General features: G+C 32.8%; 3 protein-coding genes across 3 annotated transcripts; 1 reads left to right on the top strand and 2 right to left on the bottom strand.

Annotated features, from left to right (window-relative positions):
* Positions 1-1,207: 1,207 nt before the first annotated feature.
* Positions 1,208-2,361, bottom strand: LOC142230100 (lectin subunit alpha-like). The gene is made up of 3 exons (XM_075300737.1): positions 2,202-2,361; positions 2,022-2,133; positions 1,208-1,959 (listed from the first exon to the last, which is right to left on the bottom strand). The coding sequence occupies exons 1-3, from the start codon at positions 2,313-2,315 to the stop codon at positions 1,325-1,327; spliced, it is 861 nt and encodes a 286-aa protein (XP_075156852.1). The 5' UTR covers positions 2,316-2,361; the 3' UTR covers positions 1,208-1,324.
* Positions 2,362-8,411: 6,050 nt separating this feature from the next.
* On the top strand, positions 8,412-9,529 carry LOC142230517 (lectin subunit alpha-like). Its single transcript, XM_075301163.1, has 3 exons — positions 8,412-8,567; positions 8,651-8,762; positions 8,824-9,529. Exons 1-3 carry the CDS (start codon positions 8,451-8,453, stop codon positions 9,465-9,467), a joined length of 873 nt encoding a protein of 290 aa, XP_075157278.1. The 5' UTR covers positions 8,412-8,450; the 3' UTR covers positions 9,468-9,529.
* Positions 9,530-16,172: 6,643 nt separating this feature from the next.
* LOC142229328 (lectin subunit alpha-like) lies at positions 16,173-17,413 on the bottom strand. The gene is made up of 3 exons (XM_075299885.1): positions 17,248-17,413; positions 17,067-17,178; positions 16,173-17,009 (listed from the first exon to the last, which is right to left on the bottom strand). The coding sequence occupies exons 1-3, from the start codon at positions 17,371-17,373 to the stop codon at positions 16,420-16,422; spliced, it is 828 nt and encodes a 275-aa protein (XP_075156000.1). The 5' UTR covers positions 17,374-17,413; the 3' UTR covers positions 16,173-16,419.
* Positions 17,414-18,495: the final 1,082 nt, after the last annotated feature.

Genomic DNA, 18,495 nt, shown 5'->3' with positions numbered 1-18,495 from the left:
TTCCGGATCCAAATATAACATTTTCACTACTTTTTTGTTAACGTTTTTTTTGCTGGATATATAAAAACAATGGAAAATCGTAAATAGGTTTTCAAATTCTGGGGGGGGGGGGCTAAAATTTTTCTGGAGGGGTCTAAGTCCCCTCCCCAGAGGCCTTACTATGCTTATGGTTGCCACTCGAGCCAAAAATAATCTACCAAAATTTTATTTCTATAGAAAATTTTGTCAAAATTTTGTTCCTATAAAAATTTTTGTCAAATTTGATTTCTACAGAAAATTTTGTCAAAATTTTATTTCTATAGAAAATTTTGTCAATATTTTATATTTATAGAAAATTTAGTCAAAATTTTATATCTATAGAAAATTTTGTCCAAATTTTATTTCTATAGCAACTTTTGTCAACATTTTTTCAAACTTAATTATATACATATTTAATCGGCCTTTTTTAGTTTAATATATACCACGTATGGACTACCTTGCAATTTAAAAGACGGTGTTAGGAAGTGTTAAGATACCTTGCCATCGGAAAATGTTACCGATGTAATTCGATTGTTTATGACAGTCTTGAGTAGAAGTTTCTACGCAATCCATGGTGGAGGGTACATAAGCTTCGGCCTAGTCGAACTTACGGCCGTATATACTTGTTCTAATTCATTTTTAATTTTTTTTTATGAGATGGTGTAATTTCGTTGTGGTTAAAAATTAGGATATTAAATTTTCCTGATTTTAACAACGCTTTGTGGAAATCTTAAAATATGTAATATAATTTAGTTCTAATTTCTCACGACGTAGGTCATTCTTGCTATAAAACAGTTTACTTTTTCTGTGTATGTAATTTTTGGGCAATTTTTCAAGGAGCCTCAAGTAACCCCAAAATATTTCTGGCCTAATCCTCAGACCTGAAATATTTTGGAATACTTTTTTTTATTTACGGCAAAATTGGAAATTGTGTTGATAATAAAATTTGAACTTTAATAAAAGAACAAAAACAGAAGCTTTATTTTTTCCATGTGCTGTAGGCCAATTTACCAATATTTTCCTAAAAAAACGTCTTATTTTATTTATTTATGTTTTTGCTTTGGTACCTCATTCCTCGGTGAAACGAAATAAATCCACAAACCATAATACTACACCCCAACAATTTTGGCTATGAAATCATTTTGTGAGGGCTTTCTGAATGCATTTACAAAGCGAAAAAAGATGTTAATTATATATTTTTTATTTATTTTTATTTTTTAATATTTATATTTTTCTTAACTTTTCTTTACAAATGATTAAATTACTTTGTTTTTTTTTATAATTTATAAAAAAAATTTACAATTTCTTAAAGTTGGTTCTTATTACCAAGAATATGTTCAATGGATACTTGAGCCTCTTGGAATTTCTTAGAGAATTTGTTGTACATATTCTCGGAAGCATTTTGCAATTCAGCATCCATATCACGAACTGTTTGCAGGGCAGCTTCAACATAAGATTTCAATTCTCTATTAGGGTGCTTCATGTCACGATCACCATTGGAATTATGTTCCAAATTTTGTTGCATTCTCATCAAATGGCGAGTGATCTCATTGTTCTTCTTTACCACTTGGTTGACAATGCGATTGATTTTCTCCATGGATTTGTGTTGTTCGTTCTGTTGCGAATTGAAAAGTTTGCTGGTGATATCCAAAACTTTTTGGCTCTTTTCATGCAGAGAATTATGATGAACGTTTTGAGCATGTTGCTCTTCACAAATGTAGCCAATTTGTTTGGTGCATGGTAGATCATTCCATTCAAAGTTGGCAGTCTTGGAGCAAATATGGGCACAATGTTCATTGGAGTTGGCATTGTTGGGACCGCCTTGAGCCCAATTGTTGTAATCCATACGGTTGCCCGATGCTGACCAATAGAATGGACGATGTTTATCCTTGTTGGTATTGTATTCATCATTGGCACCCAACCATAAGTCAGTGGAGCGTCCTAAAAACGAAAAACCATATAAATTCCAATTTTTTCCTTCGATTTCCATTAAAACCTCATACCGAATACAGACTTGAGTAGATTAACTAAATCCTCATTTTTCTTTTCCGATTTAATTTCAACCAATTGTAAATTTCTTCTAGAGCAAGCTTGACTAGCAGCAAGCCAGTTGTACTATTAGATTATATAAAAAGAAGAATAAGAATCTTTTATAAACAATATTTATTGCATTGTAGGATTACCTTTTGATCAGCTTCGATCAGATATTTTTTGCCTTCCCTACTTTTGTACCATTGGGGCTCGGCTATGACCATACCAACGAGGGCAGCGACCAATAAAATTTTAAAAATGCCCATTATGCAGTCCACTATTCCAAATAAAACTGATGATATTTGCCCCTTTAATCCGCTTATATATACAATCAATAGGTGAACGTAGCTGCAAATCAAATACACTAAAGAACATTTTTTGTTCTTTTGCATTAACTCACCGTGGGATAGGGGAAATATTTTGTCATTTTCCCACTTTGCAAAATTGTTAAGGCGGTGTGGCCATTCCGTCCATCATTCGAACAAATAGACATATCGGTTTGAAATTTTGCAGAAATACTTCGCATCGTAGTCCCATTGGAAGCGAACTCATTATTACTTAAACTTTTTATTTAGGAATGTTTTCGTTGATTCGCTTTCGGCTGAATTTCTGTTAAATTTAACTACATAATTATGGACATATATTTTGAACAAAACATGCCAATATTGATTTCTTCAATAATCATACAAATTTCAAATATTTTTGTTAACCAGTGTAAGAATTTGTTAATGCTGCATATGGTCAAGACACTTGCCAATTCTGCATTATTGTTCTCATAGCGTCACCAATAGCATTGACATAATCATAAGAAAATTTATATATTGAAGTCCAGTGAGACCGACTGCCTTAACTCTTACTTATACACTGCAAAATAATATGATAACTTTAAACATGTTTTTTTTTTTGTCGCAAAAATATTATTTTCTCACCACGTATATAGATACGAAATCAGCAACATAATTTCCTTCCTTATCAACTTTTGATGAATGCATGAAAATGAATAATCTTAGAACCTTTGATGGCAAACGAGTTTTGTTAGAAAGAAAATGATGAAACATGATTGTTTTACTGAAAATATGATGACAACGGAATTTTATAAAAAGACAATTTTGAAGAGAAAATTTGATAAGATAAGGAAGTTTTATGCCAAATTTGATGACAAACGAATGTTTTAAGAAAAGGCAATAATGAGGAAAATACACCCAAAGAAAAAATACTTTCCTCAGGAACGAATTTATGACAAACAAAATTTCCGAATTTATCTTGAAACACCCGTCGAGTCGACTGCTGTTAACTTTCAAGTTCAATAGCGTAAAATCACGATCTCCTAGACTTGTTTCGAAGCACCGAGATCTTATTTTTGGAGTATTTCTTTCAACCAATCGACAATCAAATTTTAAGGTTGTCTCAATCTCGTGGTAGGTCACATAACGATATTGTAATATTAAAAAAAAAAAAACAAAAATAAAAAAATTTTGGCCAAAATTTTATTTCTATAGAAAATTTTGTCAAAATTTTACTTCTATTGAAAATTTTCTCAAAATTTTATTTCTATAGAAAATTTTGTCAAAATTTTACTTCTATTGAAAATTTTCTCAAAATTTTATTTCTATAGAAAATTTTCTCAAAATTTTATTTCTGTAGAAAATTTTCTCAAAATTTTACTTCTATAGAATATTTTCTCAAAATTTTATTTCTATAGGAAATTTTCTCAAAATTTTATTTCAACAGAAAATTTTCGCAAAATTTTATTTTTATAGAAAATTTTATTTCTACAGTAAATTTTTTCAAAATTTTATTTCTGCAGAAAATTTTATCAATATTTTATTTCTGTAGCAAATTTTCTGAAAACTTTATTTCTATAGAAAGTTTTATCAAAATTTTATATCTGTAGTAAATTTTCTCAAAATTTTACTTCTATAGAAAATTTTCTCAAAATTTTATTTCTATAGGAAATTTTCTCAAAATTTTATTTCTATAGGAAATTTTATCAAAATTTTATTTCTATAGAAAATTTATCAAAATTTTATTTCTATAGTAAATTTTCTCAAAATTTTACTCCTATAGAAAATTTTCTCAAAATTTTATTTCCATAGAAAATTTTGTCAAAATTTTACTTCTATAGAATATTTTCTCAAAATTTTATTTCTATAGCAAATTTTCTGAAAATTTTATTTTTATAGGAAATTTCCTCAAAATTTTATTTCTATAGAAAATTTTCTCAAAATTTTATTTCTATAGAAAATTTTTTCAAAATTTTATTTCTGTAGGAAATTTTATTTCTGTAAAAAATGTCCTCAAAATTATATTCCTGTAGAAAATTTTCTCAAAATTCTATTTCTGTAGAAAATGTCCTCAAAATTTTATTTATATAGAAATTTTTCCCAAAATTTTATTTCTGTAGGAAATTTTATCAAAATTTTACTTCTATAGAAACTTTTCTCAAAAACTTTTTTTCTATTGAAAATTTTCTCAAAATGTTATTGGTATAGAAAATTTTCTCTAGATTTTATTTTTATAGGAAATTTTCTCAAAATTTTATTTCTATAGATAATTTTCTCAAAATTTTATTTTTATAGAAAATTTTATCAAAATTTTATTTCTATGGAAAATTTTCTCAAAATATTATTTCTGTAGAAAATTTTCTCAAAATTTTATTTCTAAAGAAAATGTCCTCAAAATTTTATTTCTATGGAAAATCTTCTCAACATTTTATTTCTATAGAAATTTTTCTCAAAATTTTATTTCTGTAGAAAATTTTCTCAAAATTTTATTTTTATAGAAAATTTTATCAAAATTTTATTTCTGTAGTAAATTTTCTCACAATTTTATTTCTATAGAAAATTTATAGTTTTACTGCAAGTAGAGGATGCTGATGAGGAATGTTGTAATTCCGAAACGTGCGTCCACCAAACTATCTTGCAGTCTATAGGGCTTTGCCCAAATAAATTTGACAAACATTCTTTTCCTCTGTTGGTTAAGCTACACTTGTAGTTTAGTCAATGTATGGTTTTAAGCTGAAATCAAAAAAACAACAACAATGGTTAAAATTTTATTTCTATAGAAAATTTTCTCTTTATTTCTATAGAAAACTTTTTCAAAATTTTATTTATATAGAGTATTTTATAAAAAATTGTATTTCTATAGCAAATGTCCTCAAAAGCTTATTTCTGTAGAAAATTGAATTGCCTCTTCAATTTTTTTCAAGAATTCGATCAATCTACCATACAGTAGAAAATCTACCACTTCTTTAGGATTCTACCAACTGTGGCAGCCGTGCTTGTGGATCCCGTTGCTTCGAATATTCCTTGCTCTCCGGTGTGAACCGAAAGTCTAATTTTCCATCGACAAAATTTTATTTCTATAGAATTTTTTCTCAAAATGTTATTTCTGTAGAAAATTTTACTTCTATAGAAACTTTTCTCAAAATGTTATTGGTATAGAAAACTTTCTGAAAATTTTATTTCTTTAGAAAATTTTCTCAAAATTTTATTTCTATAGATAGTTTTCTCAAAATTTTATTTCTAAAGAAAATTTTATTTCTATAGAAAATTTTCTCAACATTTTATTTCTATAGAAATTTTTTTCAAAATTTTATTTCTATAGAAAATTTTCTAAAAATTTTAGTTCTATAGAAAATTTTATCAAAATTTTATTTCTGTAGAAATTTTTCTCAAAATTTTATTTCTGTAGAAATTTTATCAAAATTTTACTTCTATAGAAACTTTTCTCAATTTTTTTTTTTCTATAGAAAATTTTCTCAAAATATTATTTCTATAGATAATTTATTTCTTTTGTGTAAGCTATACCAAATAAAAATAAATAACTAAAAAAAATAATTTTCTCAAAATTTTATTTCTTCACAAAATTGTATTTCTATAGAAAATTTTCCCAAATTTTATTTCTATAGAGAATTTTCTAAAAAATTTTATTTATATAGAAAATTTTCTCAAAATTTTATTTGTATAGACGGAACGACGCCGAAAATTTTGCGCAAGCAATTATTTGATATGGCTACTGTCTGAGATATATCTCGTAGAGCCGCAATTTATACACCAACAAAATGTACAGGCTTCTCGAGTCAATTTCAAGTGACGTCGTTGTGTGCACACCATAGATGGAATTTTTATACCCTTCACCACTACTGTGGTACAGGGTATAATAAGTTTGTGCATTTGTATGTAACGCCAAGAAGGAAAAGTCTGAGACCCATCGTTTAGTATACCGATCGTCTTAGAATTAAATTCTGAGTCGATTTAGCGCCGTCCGTCCGTCTGTCTGTCCGTCTGTCTGTCTGTTGATGTATTTTTGTGTGCAAAGTACAGCTCGCAGTTTTAGTCCGATTGTCCTAAAATTTGGTATAGGGTCCTGTTTCTGCTCAGAGACAATCCCTATTGACTTTGGAAAAAATCGGTTCAGAATTAGATATAGCTGCCATATATATTTTTCACCGATCTGGTCATAATTGGCGTGTATATCAACCGATCTTCCTCGAATTCCGTACATTCGAATATTTTAACAGTCTAGAAAAACTTGCAAAATATCTGCCAACTCGGTTCAGATTTAGATATAGCTCCCATATATAGCTTTCGCCCGATTTACACTCATTTGCCCACAGAGGCCAATTTTTTGCTCCGATTTAGTTGAAATTTTGCACAGGGAGTAGAATTAGCATTATTGCTATGCGTGTCAAATTTGGTTGAAATCGGTTCAGATTTAGATATAGCTCCCATATATAGCTTTCGCCCGATTTACACTCAAATGACCACAGAGGCCAACTTTTTGCTCCGAATTAGTTGAAATTTTGCACAGGAAGTAGAATTAGCATTGTAGCTATGCGTGCCAAATTTGGTTGAAATCAGTTCAGATTTAGATATAGCTCCCATATATATGTTTTTCTGATTTCTACAAAAATGGTCAAAATACCAACATTTTTCTTGTAAAATCGCCACTGCTTAGTCGAAAAGTTGTAAATATGACTCTAATTTTCCTAAACTTCTAATACATATATATGGATAGATAAATCATAAATAAACTTTTGCGAAGTTTCCTTAAAATTGCTTCAGATTTAAATGTTTCCCATATTTTTTTACTAACATTGTGTTCCATCCTAGTGCATTAGCCGACTTAAATTTTGAGTCTATAGATTTTGTAGAAGTCTATCAAATTCTATCCAGATCGAGTGATATTTAAATGTATGTATTTGGGACAAACCTTTATATATAGCCCCCAACACATTTGACGGATGTGATATGGTATCGAAAATTTAGATCTACAAAGTGGTGCAGGGTATAATATAGTCGGCCCCGCCCGACTTTAGACTTTCCTTACTTGTTTCATTTGCAAATGATTAATTTTTAATTTGTATTTAATTTTATTTTTTCCTTTGTTCTTTTGATAAAATTTTAAATCTTGTAGTAGAATATAAGATTTTGTATATAAAATTTTTGTTTTTATTTATTTATTAAAAAATGTAAAACCCTCATAAATTATGATATTAAATGTGGACGATTAGATTTTCGACCTAATATAATTATTTTAATGCAAAATGACTGATTTGTACTGTAATTCTGGTTGTGCAAAAAGAATTTGAGTCAGATGACCGCGATATAGAGTGCGATGACTGCTCAAATGTATAGACTTGAGACGTTTATACATTTCTTGATCTATGGAAATATGAGATCTTTATTCTAAACAGCCGCAATTTTATTCTATTATAGTTGTTCAAACTGGGCTTTTACGTACGGTCAAAAATACTTACTATAAAAACCACAATTTTCTTTCATTAACCCCCATTTTCATGAAGCTCCGTTAGTGTTCCGTTAGCTAACGAACTTTTAAACTGTACTATGGACATATCTGTCATTTTGCCTATATATTCCAGATGCCAGTTAGAAATTTAACTGCCGAAAAATTTTCAGTTAAAGTTGACCGAAGAGAAGATATTTGCAATTTACTTTCTGTTAACTGGCAGTTAAAGCCAAACGGAGCTACAAGAAAATGGCCGTAAATGCAAAATTTTTAACTTTAAAATTTTTTTAATTAAAGTAATTTCGCTAAAATTATTTGCTATAGGAACAACAAATCAAATATTCTCTATAAATAGATCATGCATTTTAAAACAAAAAATAATATACTCGTATTACATAATTTTTCCAACAAATATTTATGGAACTTTTATTTGGATCTATAAAAATTGTAGGGTGCATTAAAATTCGGAATATTTGTTGTCATAAGTATTTAAAATGACGCTTAAAAGAAAAAAATCAATTCAGCACTATTTGGGAGTATAATCAATGTTCGCTGAAAGCAGAAAATTTAACACCATCAATACTATATGGTATATATATTTATGAAAAACTCAAAAATAACTTAGTTCATCATAATTTTGCAACACTATTATGATGGTTTTCTTGAAATTGGTATTAGCGACAGTTTTAATTGGCCTAGCTATTGCTGAGCCCCAGTGGTACAATAGTACCAATGACAAACATTATTTAATTGAAGGTGAAGCAAAAGTGAGTGATATGAAATTATTTTAGAAAAAACAAAAAGAAATTAAAAAAATATTTGCAACTTACTTCCTTTAAAAATATTTCAGTACAATTGGTTTAGAGCCAAACATGAATGCTCCAGAAGAGATTTACAATTGGTTGAAATTCAATCGGAAGCTGAAAATCAAGATTTGATTCAGTTATTGCGAAAAGTTTTTGGTATGTTGGGAAATTAATCTGCAATAAAGGTCGATTGTAGTAATTCTCTTGCTTTCCTTAGGAACCTCCACTAGTCTTTGGTTGGGAGCCAATGATCAATTCAATGCGGACATGAATACCAAACGTCCTTTCTATTGGACTACCTCGGGTAAAACCATGACCTTTAGCTATTGGCATCAGGGGGAACCCAACAATGAACGCAACCAAGAACATTGTGTCCATACATTTTCCTTTAATCCCGATTTCAGATGGAATGATGTTTCATGCAGCAATCAATATGGTTTCATATGTGAAGAGAAAAATGGCCATATTGAGTATCGTTCATCGTTAAAGGAGAAACGTGAACAAGTTGTCAAGATTATGAAGAAATTCTCTGAATCTTTACAGCATGAGGATGAAAAGCTATTGGAAATTGTCCATCAAACACGTAGTCTAATTACAAGGAATAACAATGATGTTGAAACTTTCCTAGAAATGGTTTACAATAAACCATCAAATTGGCATGATTACAATGAAGGTGAAACCGAGAAGGACATCACAAATCGTGAGAGTGAAAGCCGCTTTACCCCTGAGACCAATCACGTGATTTCAGAACTCAGTGAGAAATTGGTGCGTTCCAGCGAAAAAGTCTATCAAAAATTGTCGCAACAATTCCAGGAAGTCCAAAGGACTATTGAAGAGGTTTTGAAAAATAATTCCGAATAATTTGATAATTTTACATTGTTTTTTTTTTTTGTAAATTTTTAATAAAAGATTTGGAAATATAAGTGTTTTATTTAAGATTTTTTTTGTGCCATACACCATAGGTAATAAGTTGGCTTAGAGGTATCAAAGACTTAGGATCGAGTAATGGTCACTGATAAGTGTGTATGTAGCTTCACTTAACAAACTAGAGCCAGGGCGAGAATGTTTCGCAAATAGTTAGTGGGATGACAAAAATGTTAGTCTACACTAGAACGAAGTTTACTTGGATACAAAGTTTGCCTTTGGTATTGAGTCCAAACCTAGGCTCTATAAAATTAAAATTAAGAATCTGATCTCATTTAACGAATTTTTCTTTAAAGGGTTAGAGGGATAACAACAATGGCAGTCTACACTCAAAAAAAAGTTTATTGGGATCGAAAGATTGTGAACTTGCCTTAATGATTTTGGTATTGACTCCGAGCCAAGTACACGCACAGAAAAACCATGTTTGGACATGGTTGCAGCATCCATTTAATGCTTATCTAGAGCATGTAATGCATTATGTCTTTGTAAAAATAGTTTTCTAGCGGAAAAAAATGTATGGTGGCAATAAGCATTCGAATGGTTCTCAAATACCGCAAACATGTTCTATCATTTAAATGATAGAATTTGAGACCATTAAATGGTCGGGAAAATCATGTACCTGACCATTCAATTTTTTTTTACTTTTTTTACAGGGAAAAAAGTATTTTTATAGGTTAAGTATATACATGTCTAAAACCATTACATGGCCATAAAGACCAGTTACATTTTTTCGTGACCATTTAGTTTTTTAACTTTTTTGCAGCGAAAAGAATTTTATAAAAACATTGAGCAGATACACACGATTTCCATTTTGCGCGTCAGTCGTGTGTTGATTGTTTCTTGGAATGGACGGAGAATACGGATTTACTGTGTTTTGTGTTAATTTATTTATTCAGAAGTGGCACGTGGTTTTATGTGAACACAAAAAAGGAAGGTGTTATTGGAAAAATGTACCTGTGTTTGTTCTGAATTTTGCAATATGGATCATTTATTTTTATTTGCAGTTACATGATGTCTGCGTTTGTACATTTGATGGGCATGATGTAAATATGGAATAATTACTTATTGTTGAAATTGAAAAAAAAGAGTGTGTAAAAATATATGATGTTTGCTTGAACGGCATTATAAATACAAATAAACAATGAATTAGTTTATAAATAAATAAAAACAAATAAATTTAATTTTGTGTTTTCTTTTCTCAAGTGGCGTCCTTTTTTCGACGATGAAAAAAGTGTTTTTCATAAAGATCAAAACATTTTAGGTTGTCACAACCATGTTCTTTTAACTAGGTGAAAAACTTACATGGTCGCCGCAAAAATAGTTCCTAAAGGATGATACGGTCAAAATTTGGTCAATATAAACTTGACGTATTTCTTTCAATTTTGCATTTAAAAAACCTGAACACCCCTCATTTTGAAGGTGTGTGTGTAGAATGTTGCTCCTATTTTGATTTAGGAATTCACTCTTCAGTTGTCAAAATGCCGTCCAAGCAAGAAGAGCAGCGTATCAAAATTTTGCTCGCGCATCGCGAAAATCCGAGCTACTCGCACGCAAAGCGGGCAAAATCGCTAAAAGTTGCCAAATCAACCGTTACAAATGTAATTAAAGTGTTTGGGGAACGTTTGTCGACAGCCAGGAAGTCTGGATCGGGGGGAAATCGAAAACCGGAAGCCGCTGAGACGACAAAGAGAGTTGCCGGTAGTTTCAAGCAAAACCCTAACTTCTCTCTCCGAGATGCCGCAAATAAGCTGGGTGTATCGTCTACAACCGTGCATCGAGCCAAAAAACGAGCCGGACTATCGACTTACAAGAAGGTAGTGACTCCAAATCGCGATGATAAACAAAATACGACGGCCAAAGCGCGACCCCGGAGGCTGTACACGACGATACTGACGAAGTTTGACTGCGTGGTAATGGACGACGAAACCTACGTCAAAGCCGACTACAAGCAGCTTCCGGGACAGGCGTTTTATACGGCAAAAGGAAGGGGAAAGGTAGCAGATATTTTCAAACAGCATATTTTCAAGCAGCTTGAAAAGCAGCATTTCATAGCTTCCGGGACTGTCAACCAAGAAATGTACGCGAAAGAGTGTTTGAATAAACGTCAGCTACCATTCCTGAAGAAACACGGTTGTTCCTTAGGTTAGGTTAGGTTATGTGGCAGCCAGATGTATCAGGCTCACTTAGACTATTCAGTCCATTGTGATACCACAGTGGTGAACTTCTCTCTTATCACTGAGTGCTGCCCGATTCCATGTTAAGCTCAATGACAAGGGACCTCCTTTTTATAGCCGAGTCCGAACGGCGTTCCACATTCCAGTGAAACCATCCGTAATGGCAAGATGCCAAATACGGCCAAAACAGTAAGGAACAACCGGGGGCCACCGTGGTGCAGTGGTTAGCATGCCCGCCTTGCATACACAAGGTCGTGGGTTTGATTCCTGCTTCGACCGAACACCAAAAAGTTTTTCAGCGGTGGATTATCCCACCTCAGTAATGCTGGTGACATTTCTGAGGGTTTTAAAGCTTCTCTAAGTGGTTTCACTGCAATGTGGAACGCCGTACGGACTCGTCTATAAATAGGAGGTCCCTTGTCATTGAGCTTAACATTGAATCGGGCAGCACTCAGTGATAAGAGAGAAGTTCACCAATGTGGTATCACAATGGACTGAATAGTCTAAGTGAGCCTGATACATCGGGCTGCCACCTAACCTAACCTAACCTAACACCATGTACCAAATTTCAGCCGGATCGGATGAACGAACGGACATTGGCAGAATGACTCAGGGCTATAGTGACAAAGACCCTTATGTGTCTTTTTTGTCTCCTTCTGTATGTTGCAAACATATGCACACCTGATCCACAGAGTGGTTCAGGGTATAAAAATGCAATTGACGAGAAGATGGCTATTTCGGATTTTTCTTCTTCATAAATTCTCTTTATCATCGTAGTCATAGTCAATCTAAAAAAACTCAAAAAAAGGAACAAAATATATTTTGTGCAATACTCCTTTCCTCGTCAAACCACGCGGACAATTGTTGCGCCTGAAAAAATGCAAAGCAAATTTTCTGTAGTGGCAAAACTTGGTTCTCCTATAAACTGTTAATTTTGAAGGATTGTTTTTCGATTAACCCCCATTTTCATAAAGCTCCGTTAGTGTTCCGTTAACTAACCAGCTTTTAAACCGTATTATGGACGAAGCTGTCATCTTGCATATATATTCCATATGCCAGTTATGAACTTAACTGACGAAAATTTTTCAGTTAAAGTTAACTGGAGAGAAGATATTTGCAATTTACTTTCTGTTAACTGGCAGTTAAAGCCTAACGGAGCTACATGAAAATGGCCGTAAATGGAAATAAATTGGTTGTTGGGTTTATTTAGATCTAGAAGTTTTTCTTCTAGATCTAAATAAACCCAACAGCGTCTTCAAATCTCATACGAAAAAAAAAACGAATCATTCAAAAATTCATTTAATTCGTTTTTCTTTTTATTATAAAAACAATAAGACTATAATTAAGTAATACATTTTATAAAATTTCCATGGATAAATAATTGAGTCACCCTGGTTCGACCATAACCCTTCTTTTGTTTATATTACGGCTGTTATTAGCGATTAACCCAGTCCCGATTAACCCTGTCCCGAAATCCCGGGATTTTATATATTTTTTTTTTTATAATTGACCCAATTTGGCTTATTGTATTATCGAAACAAATTGCAATTGGTGTCTTCATTCATTATAAACAACCCTTAGACCAGTGTTGGCTGTGAAAGATGTTTTTAATCTGCAATGATATAAGATCGCGTATATAAAGGGTGGTTAAAATTTCAAGGGCCGATGTTGATTTTGAATAAAACACAAACTATTTAGGAAATAATTGTAATTTTATTTTATTATGATATATTGGTATTACTCAATTATGTATGGAATAAAATATCGGCCAAATGGGCGCCGCGACCTCGGTGGCACACCTTCATCAGATGGTCCAAATTTTCGATCACGTTGAGGCATAATGGAGGTTCTACGCCGTTAATGTGCCGAATTATCTCATCCTTTAGCTCTTGAATTGTTGCTGACTTATCGACGTACACCTTTTCTTTCAAATAACCCCAAAGAAAAAAGTCCAACCGTGTCAAATCATATGATCTTGGCGGCCAATTGACATCGCCATTACGTGAGATAACACGGCCATTGAATTTGTTGCGCAAAAGAGCCATTGTTTCGTTAGCTGTGTGGCAAGTGGCACCGTCCTGCTGAAACCACATATCGTCCACATCCATATCTTCCAATTCGGGCCATAAAAAGTTCGTTATCATCTCACGATAGCGAACACCATTCACAGTAACTGACTGACCGGCCTCATTTTGGAAAAAATACGGCCCGATGATGCCGCCAGCCCATAAACCGCACCAAACAGTCACTCTTTGTGGGTGCATTGGTTTTTCGACAATCACTCTTGGATTCTCATTTGCCCAAATGCGGAAATTCTGTTTATTGACGAATCCGCTGAGGTGAAAATGTGCCTCATCACTGAAGATGATTTTCTTCGAAAAATGATCATCCACTGTTGCCATTTCTTGGAAGCATTTAACACGTTGTTGGATTGTGTATCTCTCCATGGTTCAAATTGAGTAAGTCTGAAATAGAGAAATATCAAATAAAATTCGGAAAAAAAACTTGGCGTTTAGGTGTGGTTCACATTCAATATCGGCCCTTACAATTTAACCACCCTTTATATGATGGAACTTAGGATGCCTTTATATTATTACGATGTTACTTAAAACCATGAAGTATAAAAGTAAATACTTAAAATCATTTGTTGAGTAGGATATCAACATAAAATAGCTTTTAATTTATTTTTGTGTTCATATATATTTAGTTAAGCAACAATTTAAAATTGCTTTATAATTTACATTTATGTTCTTTTGTTTTTTTTTTAATAAAATTTAATTAAACCAAAATTGATTAATGTACTAAAATTTTTTGATGTTGTAGATTGTTATTACTCAAAATATTGAAAAAATCACGAAAAATTCGGGATTGAGATACCGGATCCTGGGATTTATAAAAATCGATCCCGAATTGCCATGGAAGCCGCCGCCGAATATATCGACTCATCTTGAATCAAGATTTGCCGCCAGTTAATCAAAAATATTTAGTTAAATCAGAAAAATATATTAATAATTGTTGCATATTTTGTCAAAATGCTTAACTTTCCACCCAAAATCCGTCGGCATCAAGTTGCTATAATGATTTTACAAAAACTTAGCTCAGAAAATTTGAATTAAATGTAAATGTGATTGTAAGATTAGTTGTACAACTAAACTCATTACGTTTCGGATAATTTCAAATTTCCCGCCTCCGCCGACAAAAATTGGTCGGCTTCATTCTCTGTTGCATTGCAACAGAGTACAAAAGTGTTTTATTTTATTACAGATCACCCTGTAAAACTTTTCGATATACATTTCAAATTCACCTCAACAATAGTAATTGAAACATACTTTTAGGCACCCATTTGTAATGTCACTTATGGTTGCTTTATACTATGCGAAGGGAGCCACCGTGGTGCAATGGTTAGCATGCCCGCCTTGCATACACAAGGTCGTGGGTTCGATTCCTGCTACGACCGAACACCAAAAAGTTTTTCAGCGGTGGATTATCCCACCTCAGTAATGCAGGTGACATTTCTGAGGGTTTCAAAGCTTCTCTAAGTGGTTTCACTGGAATGTGGAACGCCGTTCGGACTCGGCTATAAAAAGGAGGTCCCTTGTCATTGAGCTTAACATGGAATCGGGCAGCACTCAGTGATAAGAGAGAAGTTCACCACTGTGGTATCACAATGGACTGAATAGTCTAAGTGAGCCTGATACATCGGGCTACCACATAACCTAACCTAACCTAACCTACTATGCGAAATTTAAATAGTTTTTATGAAGATAGTAATCTTTATTATTATCATAAAAATATGGAAAAATTAATACAACGAAACATGCAAAAACCAAGATGACTTAAATCGATCTAAATTTAATATACGCTATTGCGATATGTTGTGGTAACTGCACCCAGAGAAGGAATATGATCATCACAGCGACCATGTAGCATTTTTGTCGCAAAAGTATTCTTTTCTCGTCAAACATAATATGCTTTCAGAAATCAGATACATAATCTCCGAGACAGATTTATTCCAGTGACAGGTCATTTTATTGTTTATAAGCAGTTAGTGAACAAACAAAATGATCAGGATAAAATTTATGCCATCAATTTGGCCACCAGAACTCAAGCCGATGATCGATACCCGCTAAATGTCGTAAACACAGTATTGAAGCCCTCAATTGAGGCCACACTGAAAAAAGCATGCCCTGTTCCAAACATATTGTCTTTACTTTAAAAAATTTGGGTATTAATTACGAGCCAAAGAAGCGGAGAATACAAGTAACATAAGGATACTTTTAAGACACACTTCTCTTAAATTTGGGTTTTGTGTACTTGTTTCTAGGAAGCAAATTTTAATTAATTGCTTTATCAGTTTTTTTCTTCATATGCTATCAAAGTCCTTTAAAACGAGTTAACGACAACTTTATTTTCCAATTTAAGACTCGTAGAAATTATGCTATGCTTCAAGTAAAAAACGTCTTTAAAATAAGGTGTTGAAAAATATATCCTATATTTGAACGACTTTTTTTGCTTTGTAGTCAAGATGCAAAAAGACAACAAATTTAAAGTCAATTTCATTAAATTTAAAGATTTTTTTCTGAATTATTAAAGTCAAGTTGACCTTAGCCCAAACATTTTTTCTTTCATGTTATGATACCCATTTTTAAGTGAAATCACTTAAAGGGTGATACGGTCAAAATTTGGTCAATATAAACTTGACGTATTTCTTTCAACTATGCACTTTCCATTTCATTGCTAAATGACTTAGTCATCACTTCGGACATTCCAGCTAATTCAGCATGAATATTACGAATGTTTCTCATCTTATCCTCTACCACTGAATTCACTTCCCTTTTATGCTCGGCCAAAGCATGGCTAATATCGAATTCTAATTTTGTGTGAATATTGTGGAGAAGTTCTTTAAGCTCAGTTTCAATCGTCCTGATCTCTTTTAATTGAATCTCAAATTTTTCGGTGAGCAATTTTTGCTGACGATTAAATTCTTCATGCAGCTTCATATTCGTTGCCTTGGCAATTTTTTGTTTGGCCTCCATGGACTTCATAACATCGGCATGCAAATGATGGTCTTCACATATGAAACCCAAACGGGCAGTGTCACAATGATTATCGTTCCACTGATATTCAGATCTGGAACTCCAAGTGTGAACACAATGTTCATCATGTCTATCATTGTCAGGATTATTATGGGACCAATATGCAAATGTCATTGGTTTTCCAGAAGATGACCAATAGAAAGGTCTTTTGAACTCCTTATTTTTATTGTATTCATCATTGGCCCCAAGCCAGAAATTGTGAGAGTTACCTGAATCGTAGATATTTAGTTTAAGCTCTACGATATAGAAAATACGTACTAACTCACCATACAAAGGCTTTAAGATAGCTATTAGAGCTTGATTCTTTACCTGAGAATGCACTTCCACCAATTGCATATTGCGACGGGCACATTCATGGAATGCTTGAAACCAATTATACTGCAACAAAAAAATATAATTTAATTAAAATCATTTTTACATTTTCACAAATTTTATTGAATATTTTACCTTTTGATCTCCATCAATTAGAAATTGTTGTCCATCTGTTGTATTCCGCCATTGAGGCACAGCCTCTGTTATGCTAATTAAACTGAAAACAAAACCGATGACAATTTTTAGGTTAATGCGAGACATGTCTCTACAGATGTTTGCAAAAATTAAAACTGATCGAACTTTTTGCTAAACTTGGCATATATTAAGGAATCCCATTGTATGCCATCAAGAGGTTCTTCCCCTTGGGCCAACAGGTTTTTATTGGTTTTTTTGTCCATTCTAAAAAAAAACATCATGATAGCTATCATGGAAAGTCAAAGATCAATTGATGATCTTTGCCAATTGGATGGGATGGCTCATAAATACGAAGCAAATGTTCTGGTATGACAAAAAATATAAACAAATAAAAATAAAGGCTAATAACAAAGGAAAATGATGAGGTAAATTTTTGTAAACCTCTCAGAGCTAATGATGCGTTAATGAATCTTAAAGGTTTTACCACAAATATGCTTTACGTGGTCAGAGACCAATATTTCGAAGCGTTACAAACGATTTGGCAAAGTTAGTCTATCCCCATTCCTTGATGGAAGGTATAAAGGGTGATACGGTCAAAATTTGGTCAATATAAACTTGACGTATTTCTTTCAACTTTGCATGTAAAAACCTGAACATTTTGAAGGTGTGTGTGTGTAGAATGTTGCTCCTATTTTGATTTTGGAATTCACTCTTCAGTTGTCAAAATGCCGTCCAAGCAAGAAGAGCAGCGTATCAAAATTTTGCTCGCGCATCGCGAAAATCCGAGCTACTCGCACGCAAAGCTGGCAAAATCGCTAAAAGTTGCCAAATCAACCGTTACAAATGTAATTAAAATGTTTGGGGAACGTTTATCGACAGCCAGGAAGTCTGGATCGGGGGGAAATCGAAAACCGGAAGCCGCTGAAACGACAAAGAGAGTTGCCGGTAGTTTCAAGCGAAACCATAACCTCTCTCTCCGAAATGCCGCAAATAAGCTGGGTGTATCGTCTACAACCGTGCATCGAGCCAAAAAACGACTCCAAATCGCGATGATAAACAAAATACGACGGCCAAAGCGCGATCCCGGAGGCTGTACACAACGATGCTGACGAAGTTTGACTGCGTGGTAATGGACGACGAAACCTACGTCAAAGCCGACTACAAGCAGCTTCCGGGACAGGAGTTTTATACGGCAAAAGGAAGGGGAAAGGTAGCAGATATTTTCAAGCACATAAAACTGTCAAAGTT

This window comes from Haematobia irritans, chromosome 3 (genome assembly GCF_050003625.1).
Source record: "Haematobia irritans isolate KBUSLIRL chromosome 3, ASM5000362v1, whole genome shotgun sequence".
In the NCBI taxonomy this organism is placed as follows: Eukaryota; Metazoa; Arthropoda; class Insecta; order Diptera; family Muscidae; genus Haematobia; species Haematobia irritans.
The sequence above is the reverse complement of the archived record's forward strand: the minus strand, read 5'-3'. Positions and strand labels throughout refer to the sequence as shown.

Excerpts from the sequence above, each read along its gene's own strand:
- LOC142230100 (XM_075300737.1), bottom strand. The coding sequence starts at position 2,315 with ATGGGCATTTTTAAAATTTTATTGGTCGCTGCCCTCGTTGGTATGGTC. Across the intron at positions 2,134-2,201 it reads TGATCGAAGCTGATCAAAAG|TACAACTGGCTTGCTGCTAG; the intron begins GTAATCCTACAA and ends ATAATCTAATAG. Across the intron at positions 1,960-2,021 it reads TCTACTCAAGTCTGTATTCG|GACGCTCCACTGACTTATGG; the intron begins GTATGAGGTTTT and ends TTTCGTTTTTAG.
- LOC142230517 (XM_075301163.1), top strand. The coding sequence starts at position 8,451 with ATGATGGTTTTCTTGAAATTGGTATTAGCGACAGTTTTAATTGGCCTA. Across the intron at positions 8,568-8,650 it reads TAATTGAAGGTGAAGCAAAA|TACAATTGGTTTAGAGCCAA; the intron begins GTGAGTGATATG and ends AAAATATTTCAG. Across the intron at positions 8,763-8,823 it reads GTTATTGCGAAAAGTTTTTG|GAACCTCCACTAGTCTTTGG; the intron begins GTATGTTGGGAA and ends TGCTTTCCTTAG.
- LOC142229328 (XM_075299885.1), bottom strand. The coding sequence starts at position 17,373 with ATGTCTCGCATTAACCTAAAAATTGTCATCGGTTTTGTTTTCAGTTTA. Across the intron at positions 17,179-17,247 it reads TAATTGATGGAGATCAAAAG|TATAATTGGTTTCAAGCATT; the intron begins GTAAAATATTCA and ends TTTTTGTTGCAG. Across the intron at positions 17,010-17,066 it reads TATCTTAAAGCCTTTGTATG|GTAACTCTCACAATTTCTGG; the intron begins GTGAGTTAGTAC and ends TCTACGATTCAG.